The sequence below is a fragment of the Podospora pseudopauciseta genome, chromosome 3, assembly GCF_035222475.1.
Source record: "Podospora pseudopauciseta strain CBS 411.78 chromosome 3, whole genome shotgun sequence".
Classification (NCBI taxonomy): domain Eukaryota; kingdom Fungi; phylum Ascomycota; class Sordariomycetes; order Sordariales; family Podosporaceae; genus Podospora; species Podospora pseudopauciseta.
In genome coordinates this window covers 1,339,356-1,352,392 of record NC_085893.1, presented here as the reverse complement: position 1 = coordinate 1,352,392, position 13,037 = coordinate 1,339,356, and the positions used below count along the sequence as shown (strand labels likewise).

The 13,037-nt window shown below is 53.3% G+C and overlaps 2 protein-coding genes across 2 annotated transcripts; both read right to left on the bottom strand.

Annotated features, from left to right (window-relative positions):
• Positions 1 to 15: 15 nt before the first annotated feature.
• On the bottom strand, positions 16 to 2,598 carry QC763_303720 (uncharacterized protein). Its single transcript, XM_062910822.1, has 3 exons — positions 1,730 to 2,598; positions 1,317 to 1,664; positions 16 to 1,256 (listed from the first exon to the last, which is right to left on the bottom strand). Exons 1-3 carry the CDS (start codon positions 2,172 to 2,174, stop codon positions 289 to 291), a joined length of 1,761 nt encoding a protein of 586 aa, XP_062766797.1. The 5' UTR covers positions 2,175 to 2,598; the 3' UTR covers positions 16 to 288.
• A 1,374-nt stretch (positions 2,599 to 3,972) lies between these two features.
• On the bottom strand, positions 3,973 to 6,453 carry MSB2 (multicopy suppressor of a budding defect; the record flags this gene model as incomplete). The annotated part of the gene is made up of 1 exon (XM_062910821.1): positions 3,973 to 6,453. One exon carries the CDS (start codon positions 6,451 to 6,453, stop codon positions 3,973 to 3,975), a length of 2,481 nt encoding a protein of 826 aa, XP_062766796.1.
• Between the last annotated feature and the right edge of the window lie 6,584 nt (positions 6,454 to 13,037).

Below are 13,037 nucleotides of genomic sequence, written 5' to 3'. Positions count from 1 at the left end.
GTGGTTGAGATGATGTGTGAGAAAGGTGAAGGTGTTAGATTATAATATCCTATGCAACCCTTGCTATTTTCCATCCATGAGCATCCAAACAGAAGAAAGTGTCCATCCAAATCGCCCTGCCAAATGGTTGCCCTTTGGTGCATGCCCTTTGAACTGTGCTATAAATGCTTCCGAACCCAATTCCCATCCAAGCCATACCCAGAAACCCATCATTAAAAAGATGGAATTTTGCAACCAAATCTTCCAAACGAACCTCCCCTCCCCCCTCCCAAAAAAAAAACAAAAAAATCAAAGCATATACCTAAACTCCCTCTCCTCTTCCACTCCTCCCCTTTCCTGGTCACCTCCTCCCCCCCTATCCATCAACATAACCCCCTCCTCCCCACTCCTCTCCCCTTGCTCCCTCTCCCACTTTTGGTTCTCCCTCCGCATGTACACCCTCAACCCCATCGCCAAAACCACCACCATCCCCATCGCCGCTGCACAAACCCCCATCCCAAAGGTGTAGTACGGCCCGTCGCGGTCGGGATACAACCTCGTAGCTGCCAACGGGCCAAGCTGTCCAACTACTTGCATGAGCGCGAACCCCACGCTCTTTGCTTTGGGGTCGCCGTGTTGGTTGTTGACGTTCCATGCTATCGTCAGGACGATGACATTGAAGAAGCCCACTGCTGCTGGGAAGACTGCACAGTACCGAACCCAGCTGCCGGGGGGGAGGGAGAAGGATTGGGAGAGGGATAGGAGGAGGTACCCGGCACAGGAGAAACAAGCGTGGAAGACGAGGAAGGGGCCGCGGGTGCGATAGAGGTCTGATAGGTATGCTGTTATCAGGACTGCGAGGAATGATAAGAGGTAGGGAGGTGCGGAGAGGGCTTGGGAGGAGAGGGGGGTGTGGCCCATTGAGGTTAGGATCGTTGGTAAAAAGGCTGGGAGGGAGGAGTAGGCTAGGTTTGTGAGGAGGATTATCAGGGAGGTTGTCCATGCTATCGGGTCGCGCAGGGCGGTTAGGCTGGAGGAGGTGGAAGGGGGGGATGGGGAAGGGAGGCGGAAACGGGCGATTTTCTTCTGGCGGGGGGTGAGGAAGGGGGCGGTGGAGGGGGTGGAGGGGAGGAGGGAGTAGGCGAGCGGGGCGATGAGGATGCAGGGGAGGCCTTCGAGGAGGAAGAGTAGGCGCCAGGGGGCGAGGGGGATGAGGGAGGAGAGGGAGGTGATCGCGAAGGCGAGGGTGGAGGAGAAGGAGGTTGCTAGGGGGGCGGCTTGGTAGAGTTAGTGTCGCAGACCAACTTGGGGTGAAGATGGGGGGCTTAGTGGCTTACCAGAGATGAAAATCGCCGTTCTCAAAGCCAGTTCCTCCCTCTTGAAGAAAAAACTCAAATAAAACGGCACCCCGGTGAAGCCCGCCTCCCCGATCCCGAGCAAGAACCTCAAGACGATGAGCACAGGGTAGCTCGTCGCTATCCCCTGCAGGCAAGCCACCACTCCCCACGAGGCTACCAACACCGAGACGTAGATATGCGCCGGTATTAGTCTCCAAAGAATAGCCATCCACTCAAACAGGAGATACGCAAGATAAAACGACGAGAGGGCATGGGAATAAAACTGCGGGTTTGGCGGGTTAGACTGGAGGTCGTTGTCCATGTTGGCTATTCTTGCGTTGCCAATGTCTGACCTCTTGTCAGTTATCATGTGTGTTGTGGACACCAAAGAAGAAAAAACGGGGGAAACATACTCGACCGATCTAGAAACGCAAGCATGTACAACACCGCCATGAGAACCACCACCTTCTTGTCAAATTTTCTTACTACAGCCCTCTCCTCCTCGGCAGTGAAGCTGAGTTCCTTTCTTGGGTTGGGTTTCCTCTTTACTGTCATGGGTGATTGCTCCTCACCGTCGTCAACATCCTGTCTTCGACTCCGGTTGTATTTCCCCCTACCCCTTTCGAAGGGGTCATCTTCGTCACACTCCTCCTCCCCCCCGCCCTTCTCAAGCGAGTCTGATGATGAAGACTCCCAAGAGGCGGTGCTCGTGCTGGGAGGTGTGATGATCATTTTTCTCTTGTTTTCATCAACGGTTGTGGCTGACATTGAAGAATTGGAAGAGGTGATGGCCCCATTGTTGTTGGTTGGTTGTTCTTTGTTGCCGCTGTCGAAGGTGTAGTTGCTGAACATGGTCATTCATTCACCTATCCCGCCCAGGTATGGTGAGAGCTGTCAGGGAAACGCGCCGGTGGAGCCTCGCTGGGGGGTGTAAGTGGTCGTCTGCTGTCGCGCTCTCTCAATCCTCACCAGCACGTCTATACCAGCTCTTTGCAAAAGGTCGAGGATTGAGTGACGATGAACTGATCGATGAGAACGAGGTAACAAGACGTAATTCAGGCTTCCCCATGGGATCAAAAGGTGATCGTCCCTGCGGCGCACGCATCCTGTCCGCATCGGGACCAGCAGCTCAACCCAGCCAATTAAACTGCTTATCCACCCCTCATTTTACACACCACTGTTCTGGATCATTGCTCCTCCTTTTCAGCCTGCTTGCCTGCTCTCTGCCTCAGCATCTCAGTTTCATCTCCAGCTGGCTGCTTGTAGCACCTCAATTCTCCAGCTTCCAGACTCAAACATGAACGTTGAGCTGACAACAGGCATTAGCTCCCCGTAGCACGAACCGTCGCCCAGTCACCGTTTCCATCTGAACATTCCCTTTTACCACTCATCTCATCTCATGTCAACAGTCACATTTGTCAATTGAAGCAAGCCCAGCAGTTATTCAACCTCAAAATTCTCATCCAGATTTCTAACAACAACACCCCCCTTGTCTGCCTATATACATACAAAGCTCAGTTGTTCAAGTCTCCAAAAGACAACAACGTCTCCACCAACCTATCGGGCGAACCTGCGTTCCCCTTTTCACTGGCTGTAGATAGCATCCTCGTCTCTCAACTCAAGCAGAATAAAAATGTCGTGTCAAAACCCTCCCGTCACCAAATCCACCACCACCGCTTTTTCACCCCCCTCCCATCCGCATCCCGTCTCCTCCCATCAAAAAAGGTATTAATACTAATCAAAACACCCCCCCAACAAAACAGATCCAACCACAAAAGGCGGGTCAGACTGCCCTTTCCTACTTTTGCAGGAAAACAGTGGCGAGGCGAAAAAAAAGTTCTCAAAATATCACACAAACTTCCAAAACCATCTTCTCTTCCCCAAATCCAGTCTTTATACACAAAGAGACAAACAAACAGAAAAAAAAGTTAAATACGACCCCGGTAAGATAGATAGCGAGGGGGTTCCAATTTTTGTTTTTCGCCCGCCAAATCCCGTCCCATATTCTCCACAAAAGAAGAGCGTGTATAAAACAAGAAGGTAGTAAATAAGTTTGTGTAAGGTAAATAACAAAAAAAGTTGTGACAGGTTTAATAAAATAAATTGGTTGGTTGGTTTGTAACGTTGCGGTTGTTGATTGAGGTTTGATTGTGGGTTGACGAACAAGGACGAGAATCTTTTCGCGCATGAGGTAGGAATGCCCATCTGTTCCGTCTGTTCTATACAAGAGTTGGTATCCCGGTTCGAAGCCTTTCTGTGATAAAAGATGTTGATAGACAAAAAAAGACTCGATTAAACAACAACAACAACAACAACAACAACAACAACAACAAGCGCTAAAAACCGCCCGGGGGGTATCGAAGCTGACAGAAAAATTGACAAAGAAAAAAAAAACATCCGGGATTCTCGCTCTTCAGCTCAACACTCAAACGTCAAAAGATAAGATTCGTCGTCATCGTCGTAGTCGCTTGAGGGAGCGAAGGTGGGTGGATTCGTTTGTTGCTTAGGAACAATAATAGTAACAGTAATTTGTATCGGCATCGCAAAAGCAACAACAACAACACACGCACCCAGTGGCGGTGCGGTGCGGTGATAGGCTCTTAACATGGCGGTCAGGTCAGGTCGTGAGAAAAAAAAAAAGGTTGTTCGTTCTCTCTCAGTTCCACCCAAGCGAGTTCTCAGCCGCGACAGGAGCAGAGATGAAACGTCCCGAGTTGCCCGCGCCGCTCCGCCCGCTACCGTGGCTATCCCGACCACCCGGCTGCCCCGTCGACCCGGACCCCGAGCCTCCCGCAACCACAGCACCATACCCGGTAAAGTCCCTGCTCAAGAGAGCCCCACCCATGAGCGCAGGGCTGCCGCCGCGGGGCGACTCCCGCATGTCGGATGGGTTGCTGATGGAGCTGGCGCGGCGGTGAAGCTGCTTCTTGCGCTTGTACCGACGGGCAATGACAAACATGACAACACCGTACGCGGCCGCCACAGCGACGGCACCGCCGGCAATAGCGGCGGTGGTTCCGCGCTGGGATCCTGTCGGGTTGTTGGTGTCGCCGCCCGTGCCGAAGGGGTCGCCGCCGCTGCCGCCGCCGCCTGGGACGCCACCGCCGGGGACACCACCGATCCCCTCACCTTCGTAGACGGAGCCGTACTCGATGGGGATGGCTGGGTTGATCTGCATGGTGAGGTTGTAGACGAGGATGTCGGGGTTTCTGTACAGCGGAGCGTTGGGGGACTTGATGTCAGCAGACAAGGCATCGATCATGGACCTCGGGTACGTGACAATAGCGCAGGCGGTGATGTAGCCCAGCGAGCTCTGGGTGTCCAAAGGCACCAGTCTCTTAACCTGGACCTTTGACATGTCAAACTGTCCAGCCTCGGCCAGCGCTTTGGGGAGATACTTGAAGATCTGCGCCGCAGCCTTGTTCTCGCTGACCAGGAAGGGGTAGTTGTATCCCTCACGGAAGCCAATCTGGATCAAGTCGGTGTCTTGCGGCACCACATCGTTCCCATTTTCGGGCTGGATAGCCTTGGGGAAGGTGGTGGGGATGCCGCTAGCAGTCGTGGGAATGGCGCCTGATGCAGTCGTCGAGGGTGTCGGGGCTACAATAATGGTAGTGGGAAGCCATGGTGCCGACTGGGTGGTGCTTCCAATGACGCCGATGCTGGTAACACGCTCGCTAGTCGATGGAACCGTGGTAGGGCCGGGTGTTGCAGGTTCGCTAGCAGGCTCGCTGGTAATGGGGATCGAGGTGATGTTGCTGGCGCCCGGGGTGGAGACGATTCCAGTTGGCACAGAGGTGGTATCAATCACAGTTGTTGGCTCGGTGACAGGCTCCGAAGAGCCACCTGTTGGCTCCGTGATCGAGCTTGTGGTGTTGCCGAATCCCGGGGTGCTGATAGAGCCCGGGTCGTCAGTTGGGATAGTCGTGGGCGCAGTAGTGGTATCTGACGGCGGTGGATCAGTGATGGGCGGTTCCGTAGTCGTGCTGTTGTCTGTCACGGGGTCCGGGGTGATAACTGGACCATCGGTGGTGGTGACAGAGGAAGGTCCATCCGTCACCGGATCCGTGACGGAAGTAGTAGGATCATCTGTTACTGGGTCGGTAGGGCCGGGATCGAGACCAGTTGTCGTGGTGGGGGGTTCCGGCAAAGTGCTGTTGGTAGTGATGATCGGTAGGTCGACATCGGTGCTGATCGGAGGCTCAGGTAAGGTGCTGGTCGTGATTGGTGGCTCCGGCAAGGTGCTGTTGGTGGTGATAATCGGAAGCTCGGGGTCGGTGCTGGTAGTAACGGGTGGCTCGGGCTCGGTGGTAGTGATTGGAGGCTCTGGTTCGGTGCTGCTGGTGGTCACTGGAGGCTCAGGCTCGGTGCTGGTGGTGACCGGGGGCTCAGGTTCAGTGCTGGTGGTGACCGGGGGCTCAGGTTCAGTGCTGCTGGTTGTCACCGGGCGTTCGGGCTCAGAGCTGGTTGTGACCGGAGGCTCCGGTTCGTCAGTAGACGACGCGGTGGGCTCGGGATCGACGCTGCTGCTGCTGCTGCTGAAGGGAGCGGTCGGCCCAACGCTGGGAGTAGGAGTCGGCGTAGGGGTCTCCTCAGGCTCCTCGCTGGCGGTCTCCGTCTCTTCGGGGTCAGTCTGCGAGCTTGTCGCGGACGCAGTCGGAGTCACTGTAGGTTCCTCCTCAGTCGGCGTAGAGGTGGTGGTCTCCTCATCCACCGGAGTTGACGACGCAACTGTGGCCGAATCCGTCGCAGACTCAGTCACAGATTCCGACGAAGACTCTGACGCGCTAACAGAGGTGGACGTGCTGCTGGTGACAATACCACTGGGCACAATGACGATAGGCTCCTCCTCCTCCTCCTCCTCCTCTTCATCATCGAGGGGATCTGGGGTCGAAGTCGATGTCGGTGTGATGGTGACAGTGGCGACAGGAACCGAAGTAATCACAACTGTTGTCCTCACGCTCTCCGTCAGAGCGGTTGACCCGCTCAGCTCGGGGTCAAGCGTGCTGGATGATGTCGAATTCCCAAACTGCCTCTTCACGTGTCGCGGGAAGTAGATCCTGGGCTTTGTCGCGACTTCGGCAGCTGCCGACGAGGCCGCCACCAAGGCCGCCACCAAAACCGATGCTGTCCTCATTCTCCCTCTGTTTTCCAATGCGTGTGTTTCGCGTCTTCGAAGCTGGTTAGATTGAATCGAATCGAATGAGCCTTGAGGCCGACGCCAAAAGTGTGCAAGTGTGAGTTGGTGTATGTGGTTGTGTGTCTGCCAATTCCCAAACAATGCATTGTCAGCGCCACCCCGGGCCGGTCCCGTACTCGTGTTTTGTGAGGCAACACTCACTTTGTCAGGATGGAATAATGAATGTACTTGACAACAAAGTATCAACGAGTGTGTGTATATGTCTGTGTGTATGTGTGTGTTCTGAACGTGATGACATTTGGTTAGCAAACCTGGTTTCCCGCTCCCTGATGACTTCAGTTGCATAAACAGATCCTCACGATCGACCCTGCAGACGGTAGAGATTGCTGTTGTCTTTTTTTCCGTGCTCGTGGTCGCAGCACTGGTCGGCCGGCTTCTTGTACGCCCCTAAACCCCTTATGCAGCCCTCACTCGCTCACTCACTCACTCACTCACAATTTGCTGCAACTCGGTCGTCGAGTGCGATAAAAAGAGTGTCTTGACGAGATATCGTCCAATTGGGTGGTTCTTTGAATTTTTGCTGGTTTTTCTTGATGCTTCACCTTCGTGGTCTCGAGTAATCGCGTCCACGGGTCATGTCAGAAGGGGCATCTGGAGGGTCGCCGGTGGGATGGGTCTTCTTCGGGGGACAAGTCGACGAGTCGCCCGGAGTTGTCTGGTGGCAACGACGTCGTCTTGGACTTGTTGGTGAAGAGAATCGCCGGGTTGGAGATGTCGACTGGCAGGAAGGGGGGAGAGAAGGAGAAGGGAAGGGGTAAGAAGAAGGAACGAACGAACGAACGAAAGGCGCAGGATAGCCCCAAAGGAAGCGGAAGAAACAACAAGGGCACAAGGGGCTGGGAAAGGGAAGGGGGGGAAAGCAGACCTCTGGGGCGGAGTGCTGGAGTGCTGTGCTGCAAGCAAGGGTGCAGGTGAGGGTAGCAGTGGGAATATTACACGAACCAGGGCTCCCAGCTTGGCTTGGGGGGCCGTTAGGCTAGAGGGTATCTGTGGACCCCAATGTCTATGCAAAGTGACTTTGAGATTAAACGCTTGAAACGGAGGGGCCCCTCTCGGCGACACCACGAGTTCAAAAAATTAAAAACCAGACCGTGCCCCAGGGGAGGAGGAGGAGGAGCGAACGGTGGACACTTTGCTTTAATCTCTCACTCTCACACCCAGCTCATCTTCTGCTACAACTTAACAGACTACCTTCCTAGATATCGTGATATCTTGAGAAAATAGTGCGGGGTTCTGCGAGACGGGAACGCTGGAGACGCGCGTTGAACCTGCGCTGCCCGCCCGCCCGGTGGTGGATGGAGCCACCACAGACAGCCATGGAATATCATTGGGAATGGACTGCAAGAAGGGTGGAAAAGGCTTCGGGTGCCTGGGGAGAAAAGAGGAGAAGCTGTCCAAGATTAACGGACTCCGCCGTTTACTAAAGGGGCAAGCGGCCAGTTATTGGCCCACGGTCGCACGGTGGTGCATGGTCCGGACCTAAAATTGGGGAGACAGTTTCAGGTACCGGATACTTCCCTTCTCCACGTGCTGAGTAGCCTCCAGCAGCACATCTACAAGTAGCCTTGACCTGGCAGCTCTAGCTTCAATTAAGGACTGGGCCCACTACAGCACAAGCGGGCTCTCCTTATTGGACCATTATTCAATACTGTTTCAAAGCTTGCATTTGCGCGCTGTTGTTGTGTGTGTGGGTGGGCAATTCATCATCCAAAAGCCCGTCTGTTTCTCCGTTCCAATTCTTCAACAACCTTCCAGGTCTTTGTCGATGATCATCTCTCCTCTTCAACACGTGGTGAGTTTGATCTGATCTGGTCTGGTCTGATCTGATCCGATCTGCTCTGATTCTCGACCCGTCACAAAGGCCATCCGCCGCCGCCTGTCAACTGTCACAGCCGTTGAAGGAAGTGTTGATCCATCAATCAAATTCAGGCGGACTTGTTGGTGTCACGGCCGGGCACTATAAGTGCTAGCAATCAACACGAGGTATCAGGTGGCAGCAGTAATCAGTCGTATTTTATTGTCCGTTCACAAACTCGGTCGAGTTTGTGCAAAAGAGAACCACCGCTCACGTACACCATGATCTGTCTGGTGTATCACCGACGGCATCTTTCCACTGCTGAAAAACTCTCTCTCATCGGCGAGTTTTCCGTGTTCCCCTCCCGGCAGAAGAACGGCAGGGTGCCAATACAGCGACGATCTTTTTGCCTTGCCTCCCTGGAGAGGTCGTACTATACCTACTTCGATGGACTCGGTGTATATCACACCTGCAACTTGACAACCTTGATCTCGAAACTGTAGCCGAATTGATGAATGCCCCCAGTTGATTAACCGCCACTATATTATCATGCACCCACCCATTCAGCAAAAAGTTTGCCTCTCCATATGTGCTATCACATCCCGCATTGCCCTACATAAACTCCCCTCCCCCACCCATCCCTCTCTCGCACATATATTGAAACGGGAGACGGGTTAGAACCCGCCCTTTCGGGACGGCAGAATATGATTGATGGCGCGTCCCAGCAGTGAGCTCGTCTTCATTCCTCGGGCGTGAGCTCGCCGCGTTCCGCCTCCGCGCCTTCTAGAAGCTGACTGCCAACTTGTGGCCGCCCGCTGTGCCATGACAAGACAGTAGGGTTAAAAAACGGTGAGAATTTGGATGAGTTGATCAACGACGGCACAGAACGATAGTAGGGCCATCCATCGTTCCCACATGGTTTAAATATCGATAGTTTCCATCGCGCTCCTCAAGCCTGGCCATTTCCGGAAGGAAGCTCTCTTCAACGAACGATGATGTCTTACCCTCAAACAGCTCCACGTTTCCCTTCCATACCAGATCGCGTGGCTGTGAATTGTCGGAATGGAAAAGTACGCAATACCTATCCTGTCGAGAAGAAGGGATGGTGGTGGTGGTGGGGTAGGTATTACCTCAGCAGATCAAAGCAGGTACAGTAGATCAGCAGTGGCCCAGGATTTTTGATGTCGTGATCTCTCGTGATGTTGTTGATCAGAGAGAGAGAGAGAGAGAGAAAGAGCAACGAAGCCACAAGAGTTTAAAGTTATAAAAAGCAGTTCTTGGATGCAGGGTCTCTCTCTTCCCCCGCGTGATGGTCATGTTCCATGCTTGCACTGCCTTGGAGATGCGAGGGTGACACCTTCAGGTACGATACACTAACCGCGGCATCCATCACTTCAGAATGAAATAGATGAGATCGTATCTGATGTATGTGTGTGAATTGCGTGCGTAAACTTACTCGTATTGTCAGAGGAAGATAGACAAGCAAATCAAACACTTCCCCCCTCTCTGATACGAACAAGCTGAGCAAACTGCGCAACTTGAAAAGCTTTCTTGATGGGCTGAAATTGGACCTACCTACCTTACCATGCCCGCCTCGGTCTCGGAGGGAGGGAGAGAGATCTTCGTGATACCTTACACCGTTCGCTCCAGCCCATACCCGGTTCCGATCTGTCCCGTTCTTGTTGCTGAGTTTACTCGTGCGCCATGTGTGCCTGATCCTTCCGAGGCGCCTTTGCACAGGTTCACCATAAACGGACCATACTGGGTGAAAGAATGGCACCATAACGGACCGGATCGTGTACTTTGCACCGTTCCACGCCTCAGGTCTCCTCAGCTCTCAGGCTCTTTCCTGTTGAAGGATACCCAACAACGCGGAAAAGAGACAAGTCAACGTTCTGTGCCGCAAGTTGAACATCCTCGCCGCACGCCGCGCCAAAAGTCGGCTGTGAGCCTCTTCCGCCACAGCACGGGGGGCAGGTGAAGAGGTGAGGAACGAACCAACAACCGATTGCTTTAGCGTGGGTCTGTTAAGCGGCCATGTCAAATCAGGTCGGTGGTTTGGTCTCGGTCTCGTGGCTCCCTTGTCTTGTCTTGCCAGTCGCGATTTCTGCGGCTACAAATCCTGTTGGTTGTTAACTGGATTGTTGGCCCAATTTTCTTCTTGTCAAGTCGTGATTGGATAACCTACCGTCCTTGCAGAGAAGTTATGAAGAAAAAAAAAACCCGGCGAGAGAGCCAAAGGCTGGTGAGCTGCCGGGACGAAACTAAAGAACGCGCAGCTTCCAATCCTGGATATTTACAGTCTTCGCCATCTGGCTGAATGGCAGCCAACACCACCACCAACACGTCTCTCCATTGGGTAATCACTTGTCAATCACCGTTGGCTAAGTCTAATCTCTAAGCGCGCAACGCAGCCCAAACCTTGGATCTGGGAATTGGCGCGAGCACCTACCTAGGGAGGTAAGCAGCCCTACAACACAACGTTGACGGGTGAGATACATAATTCGCCGAAATTGCGGTGCCATTGTTTTTTTGGATTTTTTTTTTTGACAGCTGGGTAGGTGAGATTGATAGCTTGAATCCTTTGGTTGAATCGGGTTATATGGGCGGTAAGCCCGAGATGAGAGCGTTGCATTTGTCAACAACAACTTCTCTTCTGGTTGAAGGTAGGTGTGGGGATTATGCATATGGTTTACCTTATTTGGGTTTGATTACCTACTCCGACCAGAGTTATCTTGTTGTTGTTTTCACACCTTGACTGGACATGTTGTTGGATTGGGAGCTGCTGGTGATGGTGGCCCCTATGTTAGGTCGAGTGAGAGATCTTCCACTCAGATTGGCGGCGTGTAGGTTGGTAGGTGAAAAAAAAAAAAAAAAAAAAGAAGAAAAAAAGAAGAAAAGCGGATATCACCCTGTCAAGATCGGATAACGGATAGATAGGACCCATCCCATCGACAATGACCTGCGACCTGATCTTCTCCCAGTAAAAAGATAGACATGGATCGGAGTCTCATCCGTGATCCGTCAGGCTGCCACTCAGAAAGTCAGTTGAGCCTCCCCGAGCGGCGCCCGTTGCTGCTCAGTCTCGTCTACGTCCCAGTTTCTTTTCTTAATCGCTCGAGAAGCCCGAACATTGAGGCGAGCTGTTTCATCTCCTTCGTTCAACTTCCCCAGCAGTCTGTTGGGCTCGCTTCAACCACCTACCTACCTGCTCCACATTGATGGCGAGAGGCGCGGTCGTGATCTTGTAATGGCCCAAACAAGACGACCTGCGGCGCTGTGAGGCGGTGAGAACCGAGGACAGTTGGACATCAGGGGTACGACCAGCCGGTGAGTTGGCTCTTTGATCTTCAAAGATGGGCTGCAATGTGCAATTTCTAGATGAGTAGTGGAAGCCCTCCCTCTTCTCGTTGCCGACTAACCTTAACTATTAGCAAAAAAACCTCACGGACTGTTGTCTGTCGACCTGCCCACTCACCTGCATTGTCTCACAAGTGTGAACTGATCCATCATTCGTCAATCAACCTTGACCGATCGGCAGCGAACGTGAGAAATGTGTCTCGCGCCCGAATCCTAGGAAACCCCCAGTTCTTTTCGGCCGGTCTAGACTTTCTCGGGATGCCATTGCGGCATCGGCTTGTGGGAGAGAAAGACTGATGGAAAAGAAAAATATCTGTCACGGAGCAAGTTACCATGTGCGCAGCCGCATCAGGTGTTGAATGCGTGTTTCATATCTCTTTCCAGATGTGTGTGTGTGCGTGTGTGTGTTGATATATCGTCGAGTGTGTTACGACAGGTCTGCAACGTTCCGTCGGTGGTTTGACTGCCTTATCTTCCCACCTGGCGAGGCTATCCTTATTTCCCAGTTCCTCAAGTGGTAGTAATTGTTCGGTGGTGGGTCATGTCAAGTTGTTGGGTCCTGCAGAAGACTCCATCTCCCATCACATCTTCGAACGAGTTGGCGATGGAGAATGGGCCGGCGCCGAAAGGCATCGGGCAGCCTTGGGGTGCATTCGTTGTCACAAGTGTGACGGGATATGCGATGATGATCAGGCCAAACCTGCGCCTGTCCGTGTCCCCGACAGGGAAAAACTGGATGAAAAAGAAGCCTCCTGGGGCGAGCAGCCGGAGGTTGAATTCGCGCCCCCCTCCCCCCCCTTCTCCTCCCGGTACATCTATCGCCGTAATACGGACAGATCCCATCTCGAGGTTGTTTACCCACTTGTACAAGATCAAAGCGGCAGAATCTCTCACACAAGGTTCAAGGTTGTGGTCACACGCCGTACTCCACCACTCTAGGGACACCACGTGTTTCCCAGTCCCTATAGAGCCGGATCTCGATCTTGTCACGAGGGGGACCAAGGGCCTTCGGGCCAATGGAAACCGAGAGAAATGCCCGGGGGAGCTGCCACCAACCGAATTTTGCTCCATCCCGTACGGTTGGAGGCATTGTGTCCAGCAGATCCTTAGATCGATAGATTGGGGCCACGGAAGAGACCAAGATTCCCATCACGGCATGGGGCCGTCGTCAACAAGGTGAGCTCGGCAGCAAAGAGCACCTTTGCTGCAAGTGGTTCGGCTGAAGGGTCGTTCATAAAGCTACCTATCCGTTTGTGGACATCGGCCGGAAGGGTGAGATAGAATGGCATGTCTGGAAGGGCGAGAAAAGCAGGATGCAGGGTGCCATGGTGAGCCCAAAGGGTGTTCGCCCCCCTCTGAACCATGG

Excerpts from the sequence above, each read along its gene's own strand:
- QC763_303720 (XM_062910822.1), bottom strand. The coding sequence starts at position 2,174 with ATGACCATGTTCAGCAACTACACCTTCGACAGCGGCAACAAAGAACAA. Across the intron at positions 1,665-1,729 it reads TGCGTTTCTAGATCGGTCGA|ACATTGGCAACGCAAGAATA; the intron begins GTATGTTTCCCC and ends ACAAGAGGTCAG. Across the intron at positions 1,257-1,316 it reads AACGGCGATTTTCATCTCTG|CCGCCCCCCTAGCAACCTCC; the intron begins GTAAGCCACTAA and ends AACTCTACCAAG.